General features: G+C 40.5%; 1 protein-coding gene across 3 annotated transcripts in view; it reads left to right on the forward strand.

The window, feature by feature from the left end:
• Window positions 1-15,891, forward strand: part of POLA1 (DNA polymerase alpha 1, catalytic subunit) — a 299,723-nt gene that overhangs the window by 3,496 nt on the left and 280,336 nt on the right. For 2 of the 3 annotated variants that reach the window (XM_061178523.1, XM_061178524.1), the window contains exons 2-9: window positions 1,536-1,660; window positions 4,084-4,180; window positions 5,412-5,492; window positions 12,920-13,035; window positions 13,819-13,881; window positions 14,752-14,844; window positions 15,279-15,366; window positions 15,659-15,860. In XM_061178523.1, the coding sequence (XP_061034506.1) occupies window positions 1,536-1,660; window positions 4,084-4,180; window positions 5,412-5,492; window positions 12,920-13,035; window positions 13,819-13,881; window positions 14,752-14,844; window positions 15,279-15,366; window positions 15,659-15,860 (865 nt within the window). The remainder of the gene's footprint in view (window positions 1-1,535; window positions 1,661-4,083; window positions 4,181-5,411; window positions 5,493-12,919; window positions 13,036-13,818; window positions 13,882-14,751; window positions 14,845-15,278; window positions 15,367-15,658; window positions 15,861-15,891) is intronic. The other variant, XM_061178525.1, reaches the window with a different exon arrangement.

Genomic DNA, 15,891 nt, shown 5'->3' on the forward strand with positions numbered 1-15,891 from the left:
GCTGAATGTTGTTATGAATGTTCCAGGGGGGTTGGAGCTTTTAGGATGCCTGTTATCAATACTTCTCCTTTTCTGTGCTTACTACTTTTTATAAAATAATTAGCACCAAATACAATACAGTACTCAATTTCACAGACATAGGTGGCAGTCGTGCTGAGCCTCAACTCATCGCTGGCAGGCGGCACTGTCTTGCTTGGCTTGGGTATTCATCAGCTGGCATATGAAAGTCTTCATTCTGTGGATGAAATCTTTTCAGTACGTGTGTGAGGTGGTCAGTTTATGATGACCCAAAGTGTGAGTAATTCAAAAGTTGAATGACTGACCACTGAGGCTCTCTGGTACTTCAGTAATTTTCCACAAAACAGATTTTAATCTTTGTAATCTTTCACCTCATCCTCTCATGTCGTAACCAACTGCATGAGGCCTGGAAATCAGTGGTGGAATCCAGAATCTCCTCAGAGCCACCTTTGTTAAATTCTCCCAACCCCCAATTTATCCTTCCTTTGGAATTCCAGACACTTTATCTGTACCTCTGTTAGGGCATGTGTTACTTCTAAAAATTGTTTTAGAGTTAGTTGCTACTTACAGGCATATCTCGCTTTATTGTGCTTCACAGATACTGCATTTTTTTTTTTTTTTTTTTTACAAATTGAAGATTGTGGCATCCCTGCATCGGGCAAGTCTGTTGGCGCCATTTTCCCAACAGCCTTTGCTTATTACTTCATGTCCCTGTGTTAACATTATTTTGGTAATTCTCACATTTCAAATTTTTCATTATTATATTTGTTATGGTGATCTGTAATCAGGGATCTTGGATGTTACTACAACTCACCGAAGGCTCAGATGATGGTTAGCGGTTTTACCAATAAAGTATTTTTAAAGACATAATGCTTTTGCATACTTAATAGACTACAGTATAGTATAAACATAACCCTTATATGCCCTGGGAAACCAAAAAAAAAAAAAAATTCGTGTGACTAACTTTATTGCGATATTCACTTTATGGGTCTTGGTCTGGAACTGAACCCGCAGTATCTCCGAGGTCTGCCAGGTATCTCCCAGGTCAGATTGTAAATTCTGTGAGTCTGTGGGCCCTGTCTTTCTTATCTTTGTGTCTCTCAGAGCGCCTGGTACTTTGCAAAGAGCAGGTGCTCCTCAAAGCCTTTCAAATGTTGATTAACAGAATACAAAATGAATTGTCCCTTTTATAACCACTTAACGGCCTGCCATTTCCCTGGGAAAGGTTGTGGACTAACGGCTGATCTCCCTTTAGTGTCTCCAGGGGATATCAGTTGAATTTGGAATTTTTCTCTTTTTGGAGGAAAAAAATAACAGTTGCTTCAGCTGGAAATTTCTGAAGAGCCACAGGAGCTGCAGATTCAGCCCTGAGCTTGTGAATTATTTCCATTATAAAAAGAATCCATTTGTATAACATTAAACTTGTATATTACTATTGGCTAAAAACTGTTGCTTTGTTTTTGAGGGAAGATGGCTGACAATTTTGTACATCTCATGTAAATTTGGCTTCTTTTCAGCTGTGTCAGATTCAGGGAGTTTTGTAGGTTCTCGATCCCGGAGAGAGAAGAAATCAAAGAAAGGGCGACAGGAAGCTCTGGAAAGACTGAAAAGGGCTAAAGCTGGTGAGAAGTATAAATATGAAGTAAGTAACCATTTTTCTGGGCTTTTTCTCCTGTGCTTCATCTAATTCATAGCCTGTAGATAATCTTACGTCACCTTTGTCACTGATTAGAAATATGCATATATTTCAAGCTTCTTGTAATAGTAATTTCTTAATATCAAACATATGGGCATGAGGTAGATTTACAGGTTATGGGAGACTACTCAACTCTTAAAGTTCCTATGAGGCACCTTACAGATGCTTTTAAAATTAGTAAGCACACTGCATCTCTGCTAAGTTCCATGGCTTCGTTGAGGGAACTTAGAGATGCTTTTACTTTACTCATAAGGTATTGAGCAGTCTAGCCGAGCACTGCTGCTCCTTGGAGAGAATTGTTGTTCCTAATCTCATATGCAAGGGGAGCGCGGTAGGGACTTGGACCTTCCCTCTGCTGTGTCCTGCGTGTAGGATTGAATGTGATGCCCTTTTGGCTCTTTTCCTCTACCCACTGTCGATGCTCTGCAGGTAGAAAAGCAGAGTGGCTACCATCTGCACAACATTGTCTAACTTCACATTGAGGGCACTCCCTGAGGATCTTAACTGCCTCAGGGCTGGAAAGTGATTAATATGAGAAAATAATAGCAACAACAACAACAATAGCAACTAATGCAGTTTTTCAGCTAACACTGTTCTAAGTGCTTTTACAAATATGTTCATTTATTTAATCCTTCCAATACCGTATAAAGTTAGATACTATGATTAACAGCATTTCGCATGGGAGGTATCTGAGGTCACAGTGGCAGAGCCTTGATTGGAACCCAGGCAGCCTGGCTTCAGAATGTGCCTGTTTAGCCATGGCCTATTCTGTATTGGGCTAGTAAGCAAGTAGAAGAGGATTTTTGTCGTTTGGCACCATTCATTCAAGTTAAGGGAGTCAACCAGATCATAAAGGGTTGCTAAAAGGATTACAACAAAGCAAGAGTAAAGCATTTTTAATGTAGGTACTTCTATAAAGGAGTTCTGTGGGGCATTTCAGATGTTGACACAATGTGACTGATTTCCCATTAATCACTGATGTTAATGGCATGGCTCTAAGAGTTCAAGCTGAGCAGTAGCAATGTTTTTAGAGATTGAGTCAAAATGACTTTTTAACTCAAAATGATTTTTAAAAATAGTTTTCCGGTGTCTTTTGATAGTATATAAATGAGTTGCTTAAACGAGAGACACAGTATGCATAATAGACTTAAGCCAACAAAGCTAACCTTGCCAGTTCCCTCTCCCCTCAAAAAGAAAGTTGGTCAGTATAGTCATTTTAATTAGACTAGTTTGTGTTTGGGTTGTCAAAAAACTTAATTTGGTAGGGCAGGTAATTTCTGTCACCAAATGATCAAAGGCCAGATCAGTATTTGCCAGTGATCCCTGTCGAGTAGATTAAACTGGAGGTAAAAACTAAGCTTAATCCTGTAATTACTATAAGCCCGGTAGGTGTGGCAGAAATCCAGTCAACTCTACCCATCAGGCTCAAAGCTCTGTGTCCAGGTGTTTTTTCCTAGAGTCTTAGCTCTTCAGATGGAGTTGGTCGTTTCCTCCAGTCCCCACTTGAAAAGGCAGAACTCTCAAGAGAAGGGGGAGTTTTTACCGAGGGATCTTTAAGTTCTTGCTGACCAGCCCACCAAATTCTCATCTGGGAGATGGGAGCCCACCAAATTCTCACTGCAGTGGTGTGCATCTATGCTGTCTGTTGCTCTAACTGTGCTGAGGTGGTCTGCTCTGTTCATGCCAGTAGTTTGTGGTGTTCTGGCCTTCTGGCGGTCGGGCAGCCCATGTGATTGCAGGCCTTGCCATTCTCTCCGTACTTGCCCTCAGTTTTTAAGACCTGAAAATGCTGGGGAATCAGTGGTAATACAAATAGGGATCACTCAAAAACCATTTCTAGTGTACCCGTAGAATATAGTGTGTGTTCTGCTGATTTTTGGAGGGGGATGGATGGGGGAGATTTTCCATTTGAATTACATTTGGTTGGTTGAACAGTTATTAAGATTATTATCTATTTGTGGGGCACCATCAGCTAGTGGAGAGGGAGGTGGCATGTCTTACAGGTTTGCCAAGTACAGGAGAAACCAGTCTCAAAATTACAAGTGACTAATCCCCAAAGCAGCTAATGAAGAATTGGCTATAATTCAGTTTGTTTTTTATGAAGTAGATGAGTAATTGCTGGTGTGACAAGTATATTATGCTAATGGAATCATTTAATATCTTATGTTAACACCCACCTAAAAGGAATACTAAGTTAATTGATGTCTATTTATGGAAAATCCTGCAGTGGTGTTGAATGTCAGAACTCATGATTTGGTTGCAGCTACTCCTTCAGGCTGCCATTCCACTTCGAATTTGACAATTTTTTCATCAGAATTGTTTAACACTTTCACTCCACTTGAAGCTTTCTCAAACTTGTATGATGGCAGGTAGAGGACTTCACAAGTGTTTATGAAGAAGTTGATGAGGAACAGTACTCGAAGCTGGTCCAGGCCCGCCAGGATGACGACTGGATCGTGGATGATGGTATGTGGGAAAAAACCGCCTGCCAGGCACTGTATCAGTTGCTTTTCGTAGCTTCTCACTCGGTGGAGTTGCTGCTTTGCTTGGGCAGATGTAAGGCGCTAACTTAAGGTCATACCTTTGGTTTGGGTTTTCCTCAAATGCATGATTTGACGGTGTGGAAGCAGAACAATAGGAAATTTATTGAGGGACATTTTGGAGAAGCCAGGCACATACCTCAGGCTATAGTATAAATCCTCCAAGAAATGACTGTAGGAATTGGAAGGAACCTGTGGGCTATCCCCATGTGATGGGGCGTAGGAAAACTCTATCTCACAGAATGGCTGTGAGGATTACAGGCGACTGTGCTCGTGAAGAGCAACTTCGGCAGGGGCCCCGGGCAGAGGCTGGTCCCCATGTTCTTACAGCCCTTGTGGAAAGCTCGATGGTTCCTGTTTGTGGGATTTGACTTCTTGGGCGTGTGAGTGCTGACCGCGGAGCAGAGGGAGGGGGGTGTAGGCTGTGCCTGCCACTGTGTTTTTGTTCCTACTTCTGTAATTGAACTCAGCTATATTGCCAGCTTTCCAGGCTCAGTAGTTGTCGCACACGGGCTTAGTCGCTCTGCGGCATGTGGGATCTTCCCAGACCAGAGATCGAACTCGTGTCTCCTGCGTTGGCAGGCAGATTCTTAACCACTGCACCACCAGGGAAGCCCAACTTCTGGTGACCTTGATTCTTTTACTTTTTATTCTTCTGGTAGAGTAGAAGTACTGTAAAGCATCCTATTGTGGCAAACTTTGATCCTATGGGCCAAATTATTACCTTAGTTCACCTAAATAGGCATAGTATACAGTTGATCCTTGAACAGTATGGGTTTGAACTGATTGGGTCCACTTGTATGTGGATATTTTTCAGTAGTAAATACTACAGTACTACATGGTCCGTGGTTGGTTGAATCCGCAGATTTGGAAGAACTGTGGATACTGATGGCTGACTGTAAGTTATGTGTGGATTAACCCCCAAGTTGTTCAAGGGTCAACTGTATATCCTTTGGTTTTGACTCAGAAGACCTGTGTTGGTGCTGTGTTTCATCCGACTTCTGGTTGAACAGGATTCTGCTGCACTTAAAAATGGCCTGGGCCAGGAGAACCTCTGAGTGGGTATAAAAGGGTTTTTTTAAATCTTTTTGTCATGGCTAAAATATTATTGGCCAATTTTAGAAATTTGATCCCGATATTAAATTTTGTTCCTGCAGATGGTATTGGCTATGTGGAGGATGGCCGAGAGATTTTTGATGATGACCTTGAAGATCATGCCCTTGATTCCCATGAGAAAGGTATCTGCATTTTGAGATATACAGAATTGTCTAAAATTTCAGATGACTTGGTACTTTGGCACAGTTTCTTTAAGGAAAAAGGACCTACCACAATTGTTTTTCAGTATAGAAAATGTTCTAATGTTGAAAGAAGCGTAGTTATGTAGAAAATTAAACGCAAAAAACGTAAACAACCAGGAAATGAGGTATCATGTCTCTGTTATCCAAAGAGTTTAGTCTTACTTATTTTGGAACTTTTAGTCCTGTGGTCATTTTAGACTTGCTGATTTTGAGGGCTGCAAGAATTGATGTCTTTTGATTCCTACTGAAGTGACATACTTAGAATTTTAGCTCTTTGATAGAAGTACAGTACAATAACAAGGTTTAGAACTTCTGTCGACTTGCTTTGTTTAATTGAAATTTAAAATGATATGAATGTATGTGTCATATTTTCTTAGCTACACAATCATTGGCAAAAAAAATTTTTTGAGTAAACAAGCCTGATTTAGTTCCTGTAAAATGAGAGGGGAAAGTTCCCTTCAGTATTTGTTTTTTTGGTTTAGTTCGTTATTACCACCAAGTGGTAGATCACTGGTCAGCACTCTGTGGCCCACTTACGGCCAGTTTGTTTATGGCCCACTTATGGCCAGTTTATTTTTGAACAGCTTTATTGAGACATAATTAACATACCATACAATTCCCCTATTTAAAGTGAACATTTCAGTGGCTTTCAGTATAGTTACAGTAGTACAGCCATCACCAGAATCAACTTCATTACCCCAGAAGGAAATCATACCTGTTACTATATAGCCCTCAAGCTAAGAATGGCTTTTACATTTTTAAAGAGTGTAAAAAAAGAAAAGAAAAATTCAAAGAAGAATATGCAACAGCTTAAGAGACGTGTGTGACCACAAAGCCTAAAATCTGTGCTCTCTTACCCTTTTCAGAAAGTCTGCATCTTAATTTGTAGATTATTAACATTTTACGACATTTGTTTACTTTGTCCCTCTTCTCCTTTCCCAGACACATACATGCAGACTTTGTTTTTGGTGAATTTATTGAAAGTAAGTTGTAGACATGCTTCAGCGGTGATCTCCTAAGAACAAGGGTTCTTGTCGTTTTAGTCACAGTACTATTCTCAGGATATTATCTAAGATTTTGTCCATATTAAGATTTCCCCATTTAGCCCAATAATGTCTTTTATAACTGTTTTTAAAAATGCAGTGTCCACTTGGCTTTTCATGTCTCTTTAGTCTTATTTAGTGTAGAGCAGCACCATCCCTCCTTCCTCCCCCTCTGGCCCAATGTCTTTCATGACATTGACATTTTTAAAGGGACCAGGGAATTCCCTGGGGGTCCAGTGGTTAGGACTCCGTGCTTTCACTGCCGAGGGTGTGGGTTCGATCCCTGGTCCGGGAACTAAGATCCTGGGAAGCCATGTTGTGTGGCCAAAAATAAAATTAAAAAAAAAAAAAAAGACCAGGCTGGTTGTTTTGTTGAATGTCCCACAACCTGGGATTTGCCTGATTGTTTTTTTGTGCTTAGAGTCAGGTTAAATATTTTGACAAAAGTAAAATTTAGATGAACTTGTGTCCTTGCCACTCATATCAGGGACACATAAGGTCAGTTTGTCCCATTACTGGTGATAAGAAGTTTGATCTCTTGGTTTAAGATGATGTTTGTCAGATCTCTTCCTTGTGAAGCTACCTTTCCACCTTTGTAATTAATGGAAATAGGGGTGATAATTTGAGACAGTGTGTGTATATCCCTTTTTCCCACCAACTTTTTCCCAGTGCTTTCAGCCTCTACTGATGATCCTTACCCGTTTTTTTTTTTTTTTTGGCCACGCTGTGCAGCTTGCGGGATCTTAGTTCCCCAACCAGTGATTGAACCCGGCCCGGCAGTGAGAGCGCCGAGTCCTAACCACTGGACTGCCAGGGAATTCCCCTTACTCTCCTTTTTTAAATTAGCATTTCAAATTCATGGATTTAAATAAAAGTGCTGTTACAGTTCAGTATCCATTATCTTTTTTCTGTTTGATGTGCAAATTACCACAAATTTGGCAGTGGGAGACCCTTTGAGTTGGCTCTTCTGTCCTTTTGAGATGGTCTCATCAGTCTTTGAGCATTTCCTTGCTTTCTGGGCCAACAAGATGTTCCAGGTTTTCCTTGGGTGATTCCTGTCCTAGACCTGGAATCAACCATTTCTCCCAAGAATCATGGTTCCTTTTAGTGGAGAATGGTAGCAGATCTGGGGGAGGGATGTGCTCGTTGCTACTGGGATGTAATGGTTTCTAGGCCCTTTGAGTGAACAGAGCTAGGAGATTATACATGTATGCTGTGAATTCATACTGATACATTCGATTCAAGTGTAAAACCACAGGGTGCTTCATTTTCCCAATCTATATTTGTATTTAGCTTCACCCTCAGTGAAAACCCTTGTCTTCTAAAATATACTCAGAATAATTTTGGGAATTTTAGAATTACTAAACCCATACCTCTAGCAACAACCCTTCTAAGTAAAGTTTACAATTTCTTTGCAGTTTTTAAAATTTTTTTTTGGCCGCACTGCACGGTATGGGGAACTTCTCCCACCAGGGATCGAACCCGTGCCCCCTGCAGTAGAATCATGGAGTCTTAACCACTGGACCACCAGGGAAGTCCTCTTTGCAGTTTTATTTGTTCTTGGCATATACCCTACTGAGGGTGTATGGTGACGGTATTGTGTTTAGAAGCTATATGAAGTAATTTTTTTCTGTGTGCTGTAGTATCAGTTTACTACACAGGTTCATTTGTTTTTGCTTGTATTTGAATTTAGGCTTTAAAAAATATCCTTTTTTTCCCTTTTGTTTTAATTTTAGTTTTTGACTATTGTAAAGCACTTTTATGGCTTAAAAATCAAAATGATATTCAAGAAATAGACTAGATAACTTTTACTCTCACCTCTATGCTTTCTACTTCATTTCTCCCCGTCTCCATAGGTAACCATTTTTATTAGTTTCTAATTATCCTTCCTGTGTTCCCTTTTACAAAACAATAAGGTTGTATATGTTTTTTTTTTTTTTTTTTGCGAGGGCTTTCTCTAGTTGTGGCAAGTGGGGGCCACTCTTCATCACGGTGCGCGGGCCTCTCACTATCACGGCCTCTCTTGTTGCGGAGCACAGGCTCCAGACGCGCAGGCTCAGTAGTTGTGGCTCACGGGCCTAGCTGCTCCGCGGCATGTGGGATCTTCCCAGACCAGGGCTCAAACCCGTGTCCCCTGCATTGGCAGGCAGATTCTCAACCACTGCGCCACCAGGGAAGCCCTGTATATGTTTTTTTTCATGTGGGATGTTATTCGTTCATTCATTAGTTAAATTATGTGGATAATCTTCCTGGTTTCTGCCAACCTGTGTCATGTAGGAACGCTACACACTGGTACTGACCATTAGATAGTAGTGTTGCTAATTGTGTTATTCCTACTTTTTATGAGTCCATGAAGAAGAGGATGAAGTGAGCCCATGTGATTTTTCACCTCCCTGAAGTGAGGAGGTTTGTGTTAGTTTCTGGCGTTGTTGTTAATTATATCATCTTGTATGAGTGCCATCACCTATCTGGACATTAGTTTTGTCAGCTGTAAATTAGGAGATTGGACTGGACAGGGAGGTTCTCGAGGAAAGGACCCACGTCCTCATCATCTCAATGCTGATCACAATAGCAAGTGCAAAGAAAATGTGCAGCATTTATTGAATAAATGAACCATCTCTGTTTCTGTAATCATTATGTTATCGTTTCCCACTAATACGTCAGTGGAGAGAATGACTTGACATTCTGAAGGAGAACTAGTCTTAGAAATCTATTCCATGCTTTGTCACCATTCACCCACAAGTCGCTGCTGTTTCAGTGTCCTTCCCAAGGAGCCCAATAAGGTCCCAAGATCTTCAGAACGGAAATGGAATTCCGCAATCCACTTTAAACACTTAGAAGAAATCGTAGAGTTTTGCCTGGGAGTAAAAGGTCAACTCTTTTTGGTGTAGATCCAGTCCCTGGCATGTTGTTTTCAAACAGAGACAGAAAAACATCAACTAAATCCCAATGAAGAAAAATCAGTGGGAAAACGAATAAAACAAATCAAATTGGGGACTTCCTTGGCGGTCCAGTTGTTAAGACTCCACGCTTCCATTGCAGGGGGCCTGGGTTCGATCCCTACTTGGGGAACTAAGATCGAAGATCCCGCATGTTGCATGGCGCGGCCAAAAAAAAAAAAAAAAAAACCGGAAAGAAAGAAAGAAAAAAAACAGAAACAAAACAGAAGCCCTAAAATTGTGGAAGAATTTCATCTCAAATGTTCACTCCTGTTCTTTCTCTGTTTCCTGTTGTCCTATCTAATTCCTGCTAACCTACAATGGTGAGATTAAAGACCCTTAGTGAAGCCTTCCTTGCTAGTCAAACCTCTATTGACCTTCTCTTTTGATACTCTTTATTAGGACCTGAATTTTGTTTACTAAACATTTTGACCATTGCCTATATTCTCTTTTCAAACTGCTCCAAATGATCTCTTTAAAAAATTAAATTCCCCTGTCTTACGTTTTTCACAAATGTGCTACAAATCTTTTCATAGTCTTAGGCACATGAAAAGTACATAACAGAAAATTTATCATCTGTGACATTTAGTGCATTAACGGTGTTTGCAACCATGACCATTATCTAGTTGCAGAACATTCTTTCACCCTAGATGGAAACCCATACCCATTAAGCAGTCATTCCCCAGTCTTCCTTCCCTCAGCCCCTGGCAACTGCTAATCGCTTTCTGTCTCTGGATTTCCTATTTTGAACATTTCATATAGTTGAAATCATGCAATTATGTGAACATTTGTGTCTGACCTGTTTCATTTAGCATAGTGTTTTCAAGGTTCGTTCATGTTGTAGCATGAATCAGTACTTCATTCCTTTTTGGGGCTGAATACTATTCGATTGCAAGGATAGACCACATTTCGTTTATTCATTCATTAGTTGTAGTGCATTTGGGTTATTTCCATCTTTTGGTTATTGTGACCAGCGCTGCTGTGAACTTTTGTGTACCAGTTTTTGTTTGAACACTTGTTTTTAATTCTTTTGGGCATATGCCGAGGAATGGAATTATGTGTATGTATTTTTATTTCCTTTTCTTTCTTACACAAAGGATATTTTCTATAGATACTTTTGTGCTTGGCATTTTTTCAGTTAAGAAGATATCCTAAATCAACTATACTTCAATTAAAAAAGGAAAACAAAAAAGAAATAAAACTGTATTGATAATGCAGAAAAAAATTAAAATTCTGAAATGTTAAAAAAAAGATATCCTGAAAATCACTGCATATCAGCACATAGAGGGCTTTCTTTCTTTCTTGCTCATTTCTATATAGCTGCCTAGTATTCCATTGTATGGATGTACCATGGTTTATTCATGTGGTTTTCTTGAATGAACATTTAGATTTTCAGTAATTAGCTCTTGCAGATAATACCACATTGAATAACTGTGCATATGGTATTTTCCTCAGGGAAAATTCCTAGAGGTGGGATTGCTGGCTCAGAGAGTACATGCACATGAAGTTTCATGAGATATTGCCAAATTCTTCTCCATTGGAGTTGTCCCATTTTACACTCTCATGAATAACATGAGTGTCCATCTGGACACCATGGCCTCACCAACAGAATGTGGTGAGAATGTGTTGTAAAGCTTTCGAATTTTTGCCACTCTAATATGCAAGAAATAACATCTTGGTGTGGTTTTCATCTGCATTTCTTTTACGCATGAAGTTGGGTATCTTTTCATAAAACTTAATAGTTGTTTATATATATTTTTTATTTTATTTTTTTGGCTGCGTTGGGTCTTCGTTGCTGCACGCGGGCTTTTCTCTAGTTGCAGCGAGCGGGGGCTACTCTTCGTTGCAATGCGTGGGCTTCTCATTGTGGTGGCTTCTCTTTTTGTGTAGCACGGGCTTTAGGCACGCAGGCTTCAGTAGTTGTGACATGCGGGCTCTAGAGCACAGGCTCAGTAGTTGTGGTGCACGGGCTTAGTTGCTCCGCGGCATGTGGGATCTTCCTGGACCAGGGCTCAAACCCGAGTCCCCTGCATTGGCAGGCAGATTCTTAACCACTGCGCCACCAGAGAAGCCCTATATATTTTTTTAATGTGAACCATATGTTAGTATTTATTGCCCACATTCTCTTTGGGTTTTTGGCCTTTTTTTTTTTTCTGGCCATATAACACGGTTTGTGGGATCTTAGTTCCCTGACCAGGGGATCAAACCTGGGTCCCTGCAGTGGAAGCGTGGAGTCTTAACCAATGGACTGCCAAGGAATTCCATTGGCCTTTTTTTTTTAATATCAGTGAAATTGGTTTTTTCTCTGCAAAACATATTGCAAAAATTTTCTTCTGTTTTGTCTTTAAACCTGTTCCTGATATAATTGCATCTATCGATCCTTTTTTTTTTCTTGCAGATGGATTTTGAATCATAGATAGAAAGACTTTCCCCACACCCAGGTTACAAGGAATTTGCCTTTTTTATTCAAGTACTTGTATAATTTCATTTTTAAAATTTTGACCTGTGATCTGCTTGGTGTTTATACTGATTTACTTCTTTACAAATGGGTAGCCAACGCTAATTATTAAAAAGTCCATCTTTTCCCCAGTAATATGAGATGTCACCTTTGTTTTATGCTAAGTTTCCATAAGTAATTTGGTCTTTATCTAGACTCCATATTCTGTTTCATCTGGTCTGTGTATTCATATGCCACTACCACACTATGTTAACTATTCATTCTAGGTCTTTTGTAGGTGGAGGCTGCTCTGGGATGAGTCAGAAAGCGAGAGTAAAATTGACAGTAGTAGAGGAGTTTGCAGGTGGTTTCCACATGCCCGGAAGAGAAGACATATGGCACAAGTTGTTCTTTATGGAACAAATGTCTCCGTGCTGTTTAGTGTTGCTAGGACATGCGTTCCTCATAAAATGGAAACGAGGATGCTACAGTATCATAACTGGTGATCTTGTTTTTTCATAGTTCAGTTTTCCTGTCAGAGTCAGTATCACACTAAAATGATCTCATGAAGACTGCAAGCCTAATCCCCTGGTACCAGATGAGCTTGATCTTTTTATTTCTATGGGGAAAAAAAAAAAACCTCCCACCTTTTAAAAAGCTTTTTATTTACATTAACAGTAGCAATTAAACAGTCCCACTTAACTCATCGTGATATTTGACTGGCATTTCATCAGTTTCTGTAGTAACATTTAGTCAAGTTGTCCTGAATTCAGCTCATTTTAAAGATTCTTTCCTGTGTACCTTGCATAAAGTCTCATAGTTTTGTATTTTGAATTTTTAACATTTTTCTTGTCACAGTCTCATATACAGAGGGCAGGTGACTGGGCTTTTGGTTTTCCATTTTGATTTTTGCTGGTGTGTGTTTCTAAATAAATTTTCTTCCCACAGGAAAATATGATAAAGCATGCAACAAAGACAAGAGGAATGTCAAGAAGGCCGTGGTGACAAAACCGAACAATATCAAGTCAATGTTCATTGCCAGTGCTGGGAGGAAAACCGCAGATGTGAGTCTCATCGTTTTCTTATATTTGCCTCTTCCTTTGTGAAGCGAAGAGTCCTGTTTCTTCATAGTTCACCTTTCCTGTCAGATTCCCCATAGCTCTAAACAGATGATCTTAGGAAGGCTGCTAGGCTAATCCCCTGGTTCTAGATGAGCTTGGTCTTTGATCTTTGATTATATTTAATGTTTGATTATACAGTTAATAGGTGGTCAATATGTTTTTTTAATGTTGCTTTTATTTTTTATTTTTATTTTATTTTATTTTATTTTTAATTATTTTTGGCCGCGCCGTGTGGCTTGTGGGATCTTTGTTCCCTGACCAGGGATTGAACCCGGACCTATGGCAGTGAAAGTGCTGAGTCCTAACCACTGGACCGCCAGGGAAGTCCCAATATGTTTGAACTCAAATATTTGAGTAATGTTTTCCCAATCTCAGTCACTAAGCTGGATGTAGATTTCTAGGTGAATTGAGGCACCTCAGTGGTTGTGGCTTGGAGATAGAAGAGAAAACTGAACCAGAAAGCTGCACTGACAGTGAGTGTGTTTATTTTGGTGATTAGCAGGAGGATTATGGAATGAAGCTGAAAATTGAGGGCGGGGGCTCGGGGTGTAGGAGTTATGTTTAGGCCCGTGGTGGTTAAGATCTGTGAGTAGTAGAGGAGCCGTCAGAGTTAGGGGTGAAGAGGCAAGGACTGACTGGCTGGGTTCTTCCTTCCACTGACATGGGGTCCGGGTGAAAATATGAAGGGCAGGGCTTTCTCATTCTCCCTGCCTTTATAATTTCCAGAAAGCTGTTGACTTGTCCAAGGACGATCTGCTAGGTGATATTCTACAGGATTTGAACACTGAGGTAAGTGAATCTCCAGGAGTTGTCAAATATTCAGGAGACATGGGCTGAAGAAACAATTCAGTAATTTTACAAAACAGACTGTTGCTAGAATGCAAAACAGAAAATTCAGTGACAACACCACCACCAAAAAACAAAACAAAAGAAAACAAACAAACCCCAAAACCAAAACAAAGCCCTTCAAATTGGTTTCTTCTCACCATTTTAGGTGAGTAGTTTCTAGCTACTCTAGGCTCTGTGATTGTGTAGATTGGGCCGCGTGGGGCTGTGTTTGATGTAGTAAGAATCCACACGAGTCGGTTCTGGGAAGGCACACTGCTCGCGCTCTGCTGCTGCCGTGTATGTTCCCGAAATGGATTGAAGCCTGTCAGTCTGCACAATCAGGCGTGAGATCCTCGTCTTGAATTCCAAGTGGGGTTGAGGGAAGTGTCAGTGAGCTGTCCCTGATAGAACTCAGACAGGTTCATCTGTACTGGAATTTGCAACTGGGCTGTTTCACAGCAAGACTAAGCTCTCATTTAGAGATGCGCTTCTTTCTAAGTGACCCTTGATTAAAATGACTTACACCTACACTGTGTAGTTCGAGCTTGACAGTTTTTAAATGTAATATTCTGGAAGGGTAAGGGAGAAGTATGTTAAGTTTTAAAGAGAAAAAATTGATGAGGGGTGGATTCAATATCTATCCTGGTTTTCTAGTGAGTCTGTGGTATTGTTGCTATAGTAACCTCACTGCATGAACATAGATCTGTGGGGGGAGCGGGGAAGGAAAAAAGTGCTTTGCTCATTGGGCTTCACTGGGGGAAGAAACGTACTTTTTGTGTCTTGTGGTAAACCAAGCATGGCAGTGAATGTCTGTCTTTCCCCTCCTTTTAGACACCTCAAATAACTCCACCACCTGTAATAATACCGAAGAAGAAAGGATCCAGTGGAGCTTCAATGAATCCTTTCTCTGTACACACCCCCAAGGTATAGTGTGTGGAAATACCTTCAATCTTGATTTATATTATTGCTTAAAACTTATTTTGTTGCTTTTCTATGTGAGCGAAATGCCTTTGAATTTGTTCTTGCTTTTGTTTTAAATTAGGACTCCTGTTTCATATTATATAGTTTCACATATTTCAAAAATAGCATGTGCCTGTTTTTTTCATAGTAAATTTTGTAGTAACTAGTATGTGTTTATTATAGGTATTACAGCTGTGCTAAATGAAATAATTTTCCTTCTGGAAACAAGTGTTTTTTTTTGTAAACCTAGGTAACAGTAAAATAATTGAAGATGTTACATTAATAAAACAGAAAATCGTTTTATAAATGGGAACTGTCATTTTCTCTGGTCAGGGTAGGACAGATGCGTATTTTTAGTATGCAGGTCTAACTGACTAAACATTTAAAAACATTGACAGGCAGCTCCTTCAGGAAAAACCGCTTCCCCGGTCTCAAGGAAGGAGCCTTCATTAACCCCTGCTCCTCTTAAATGTGCTGGATTTGCTGGTAAGTCTGCTGTCAAGCAGAATTGCAAGGGTGTGAAGCAGTTGCAAAGTGCTGTCAAAAGATGGAGGCCCCGTGAAGGAGGAAGTGGGGGGAATTTGAAGGGCTTGCAATAGCCAGTTTCAGCGTGAAAGGTTTGAATTCATAGCAGGAAAAGTTAAAAACATCCAATTTGGAGATTGAAGAGAAATGCAAATAGCATGTGGGCAAGGGGTAGGCTGCCGTTGCAGCGTAGGGGAAGCTTTTGTGCTCCCTGGCAGCGGCACATGATGGGAATGTGTGATGCCGCCCTCAGGAGAGCCGGTGCCGGCATTGTGTACAGTTGACAAGGAGGAGTCAGGGGCAATGGATTTTGAAGATGGCGACTTTGATGAGCCCATGGAAACGGAGGAGGTGGACGTGGAGCCTGTGGGTGCCAAGACCTCTGACCAAGAGAGGGAGCCAGCAGAGGGGACAAAACATGAGGCAGATCCTGGGAAAGGGACCATACCCTACTCGTAAGAGCATTTTATGACTTTTCTGGCAAGT

This window comes from Eubalaena glacialis, chromosome X, assembly GCF_028564815.1.
Source record: "Eubalaena glacialis isolate mEubGla1 chromosome X, mEubGla1.1.hap2.+ XY, whole genome shotgun sequence".
NCBI lineage: Eukaryota > Metazoa > Chordata > Mammalia > Artiodactyla > Balaenidae > Eubalaena > Eubalaena glacialis.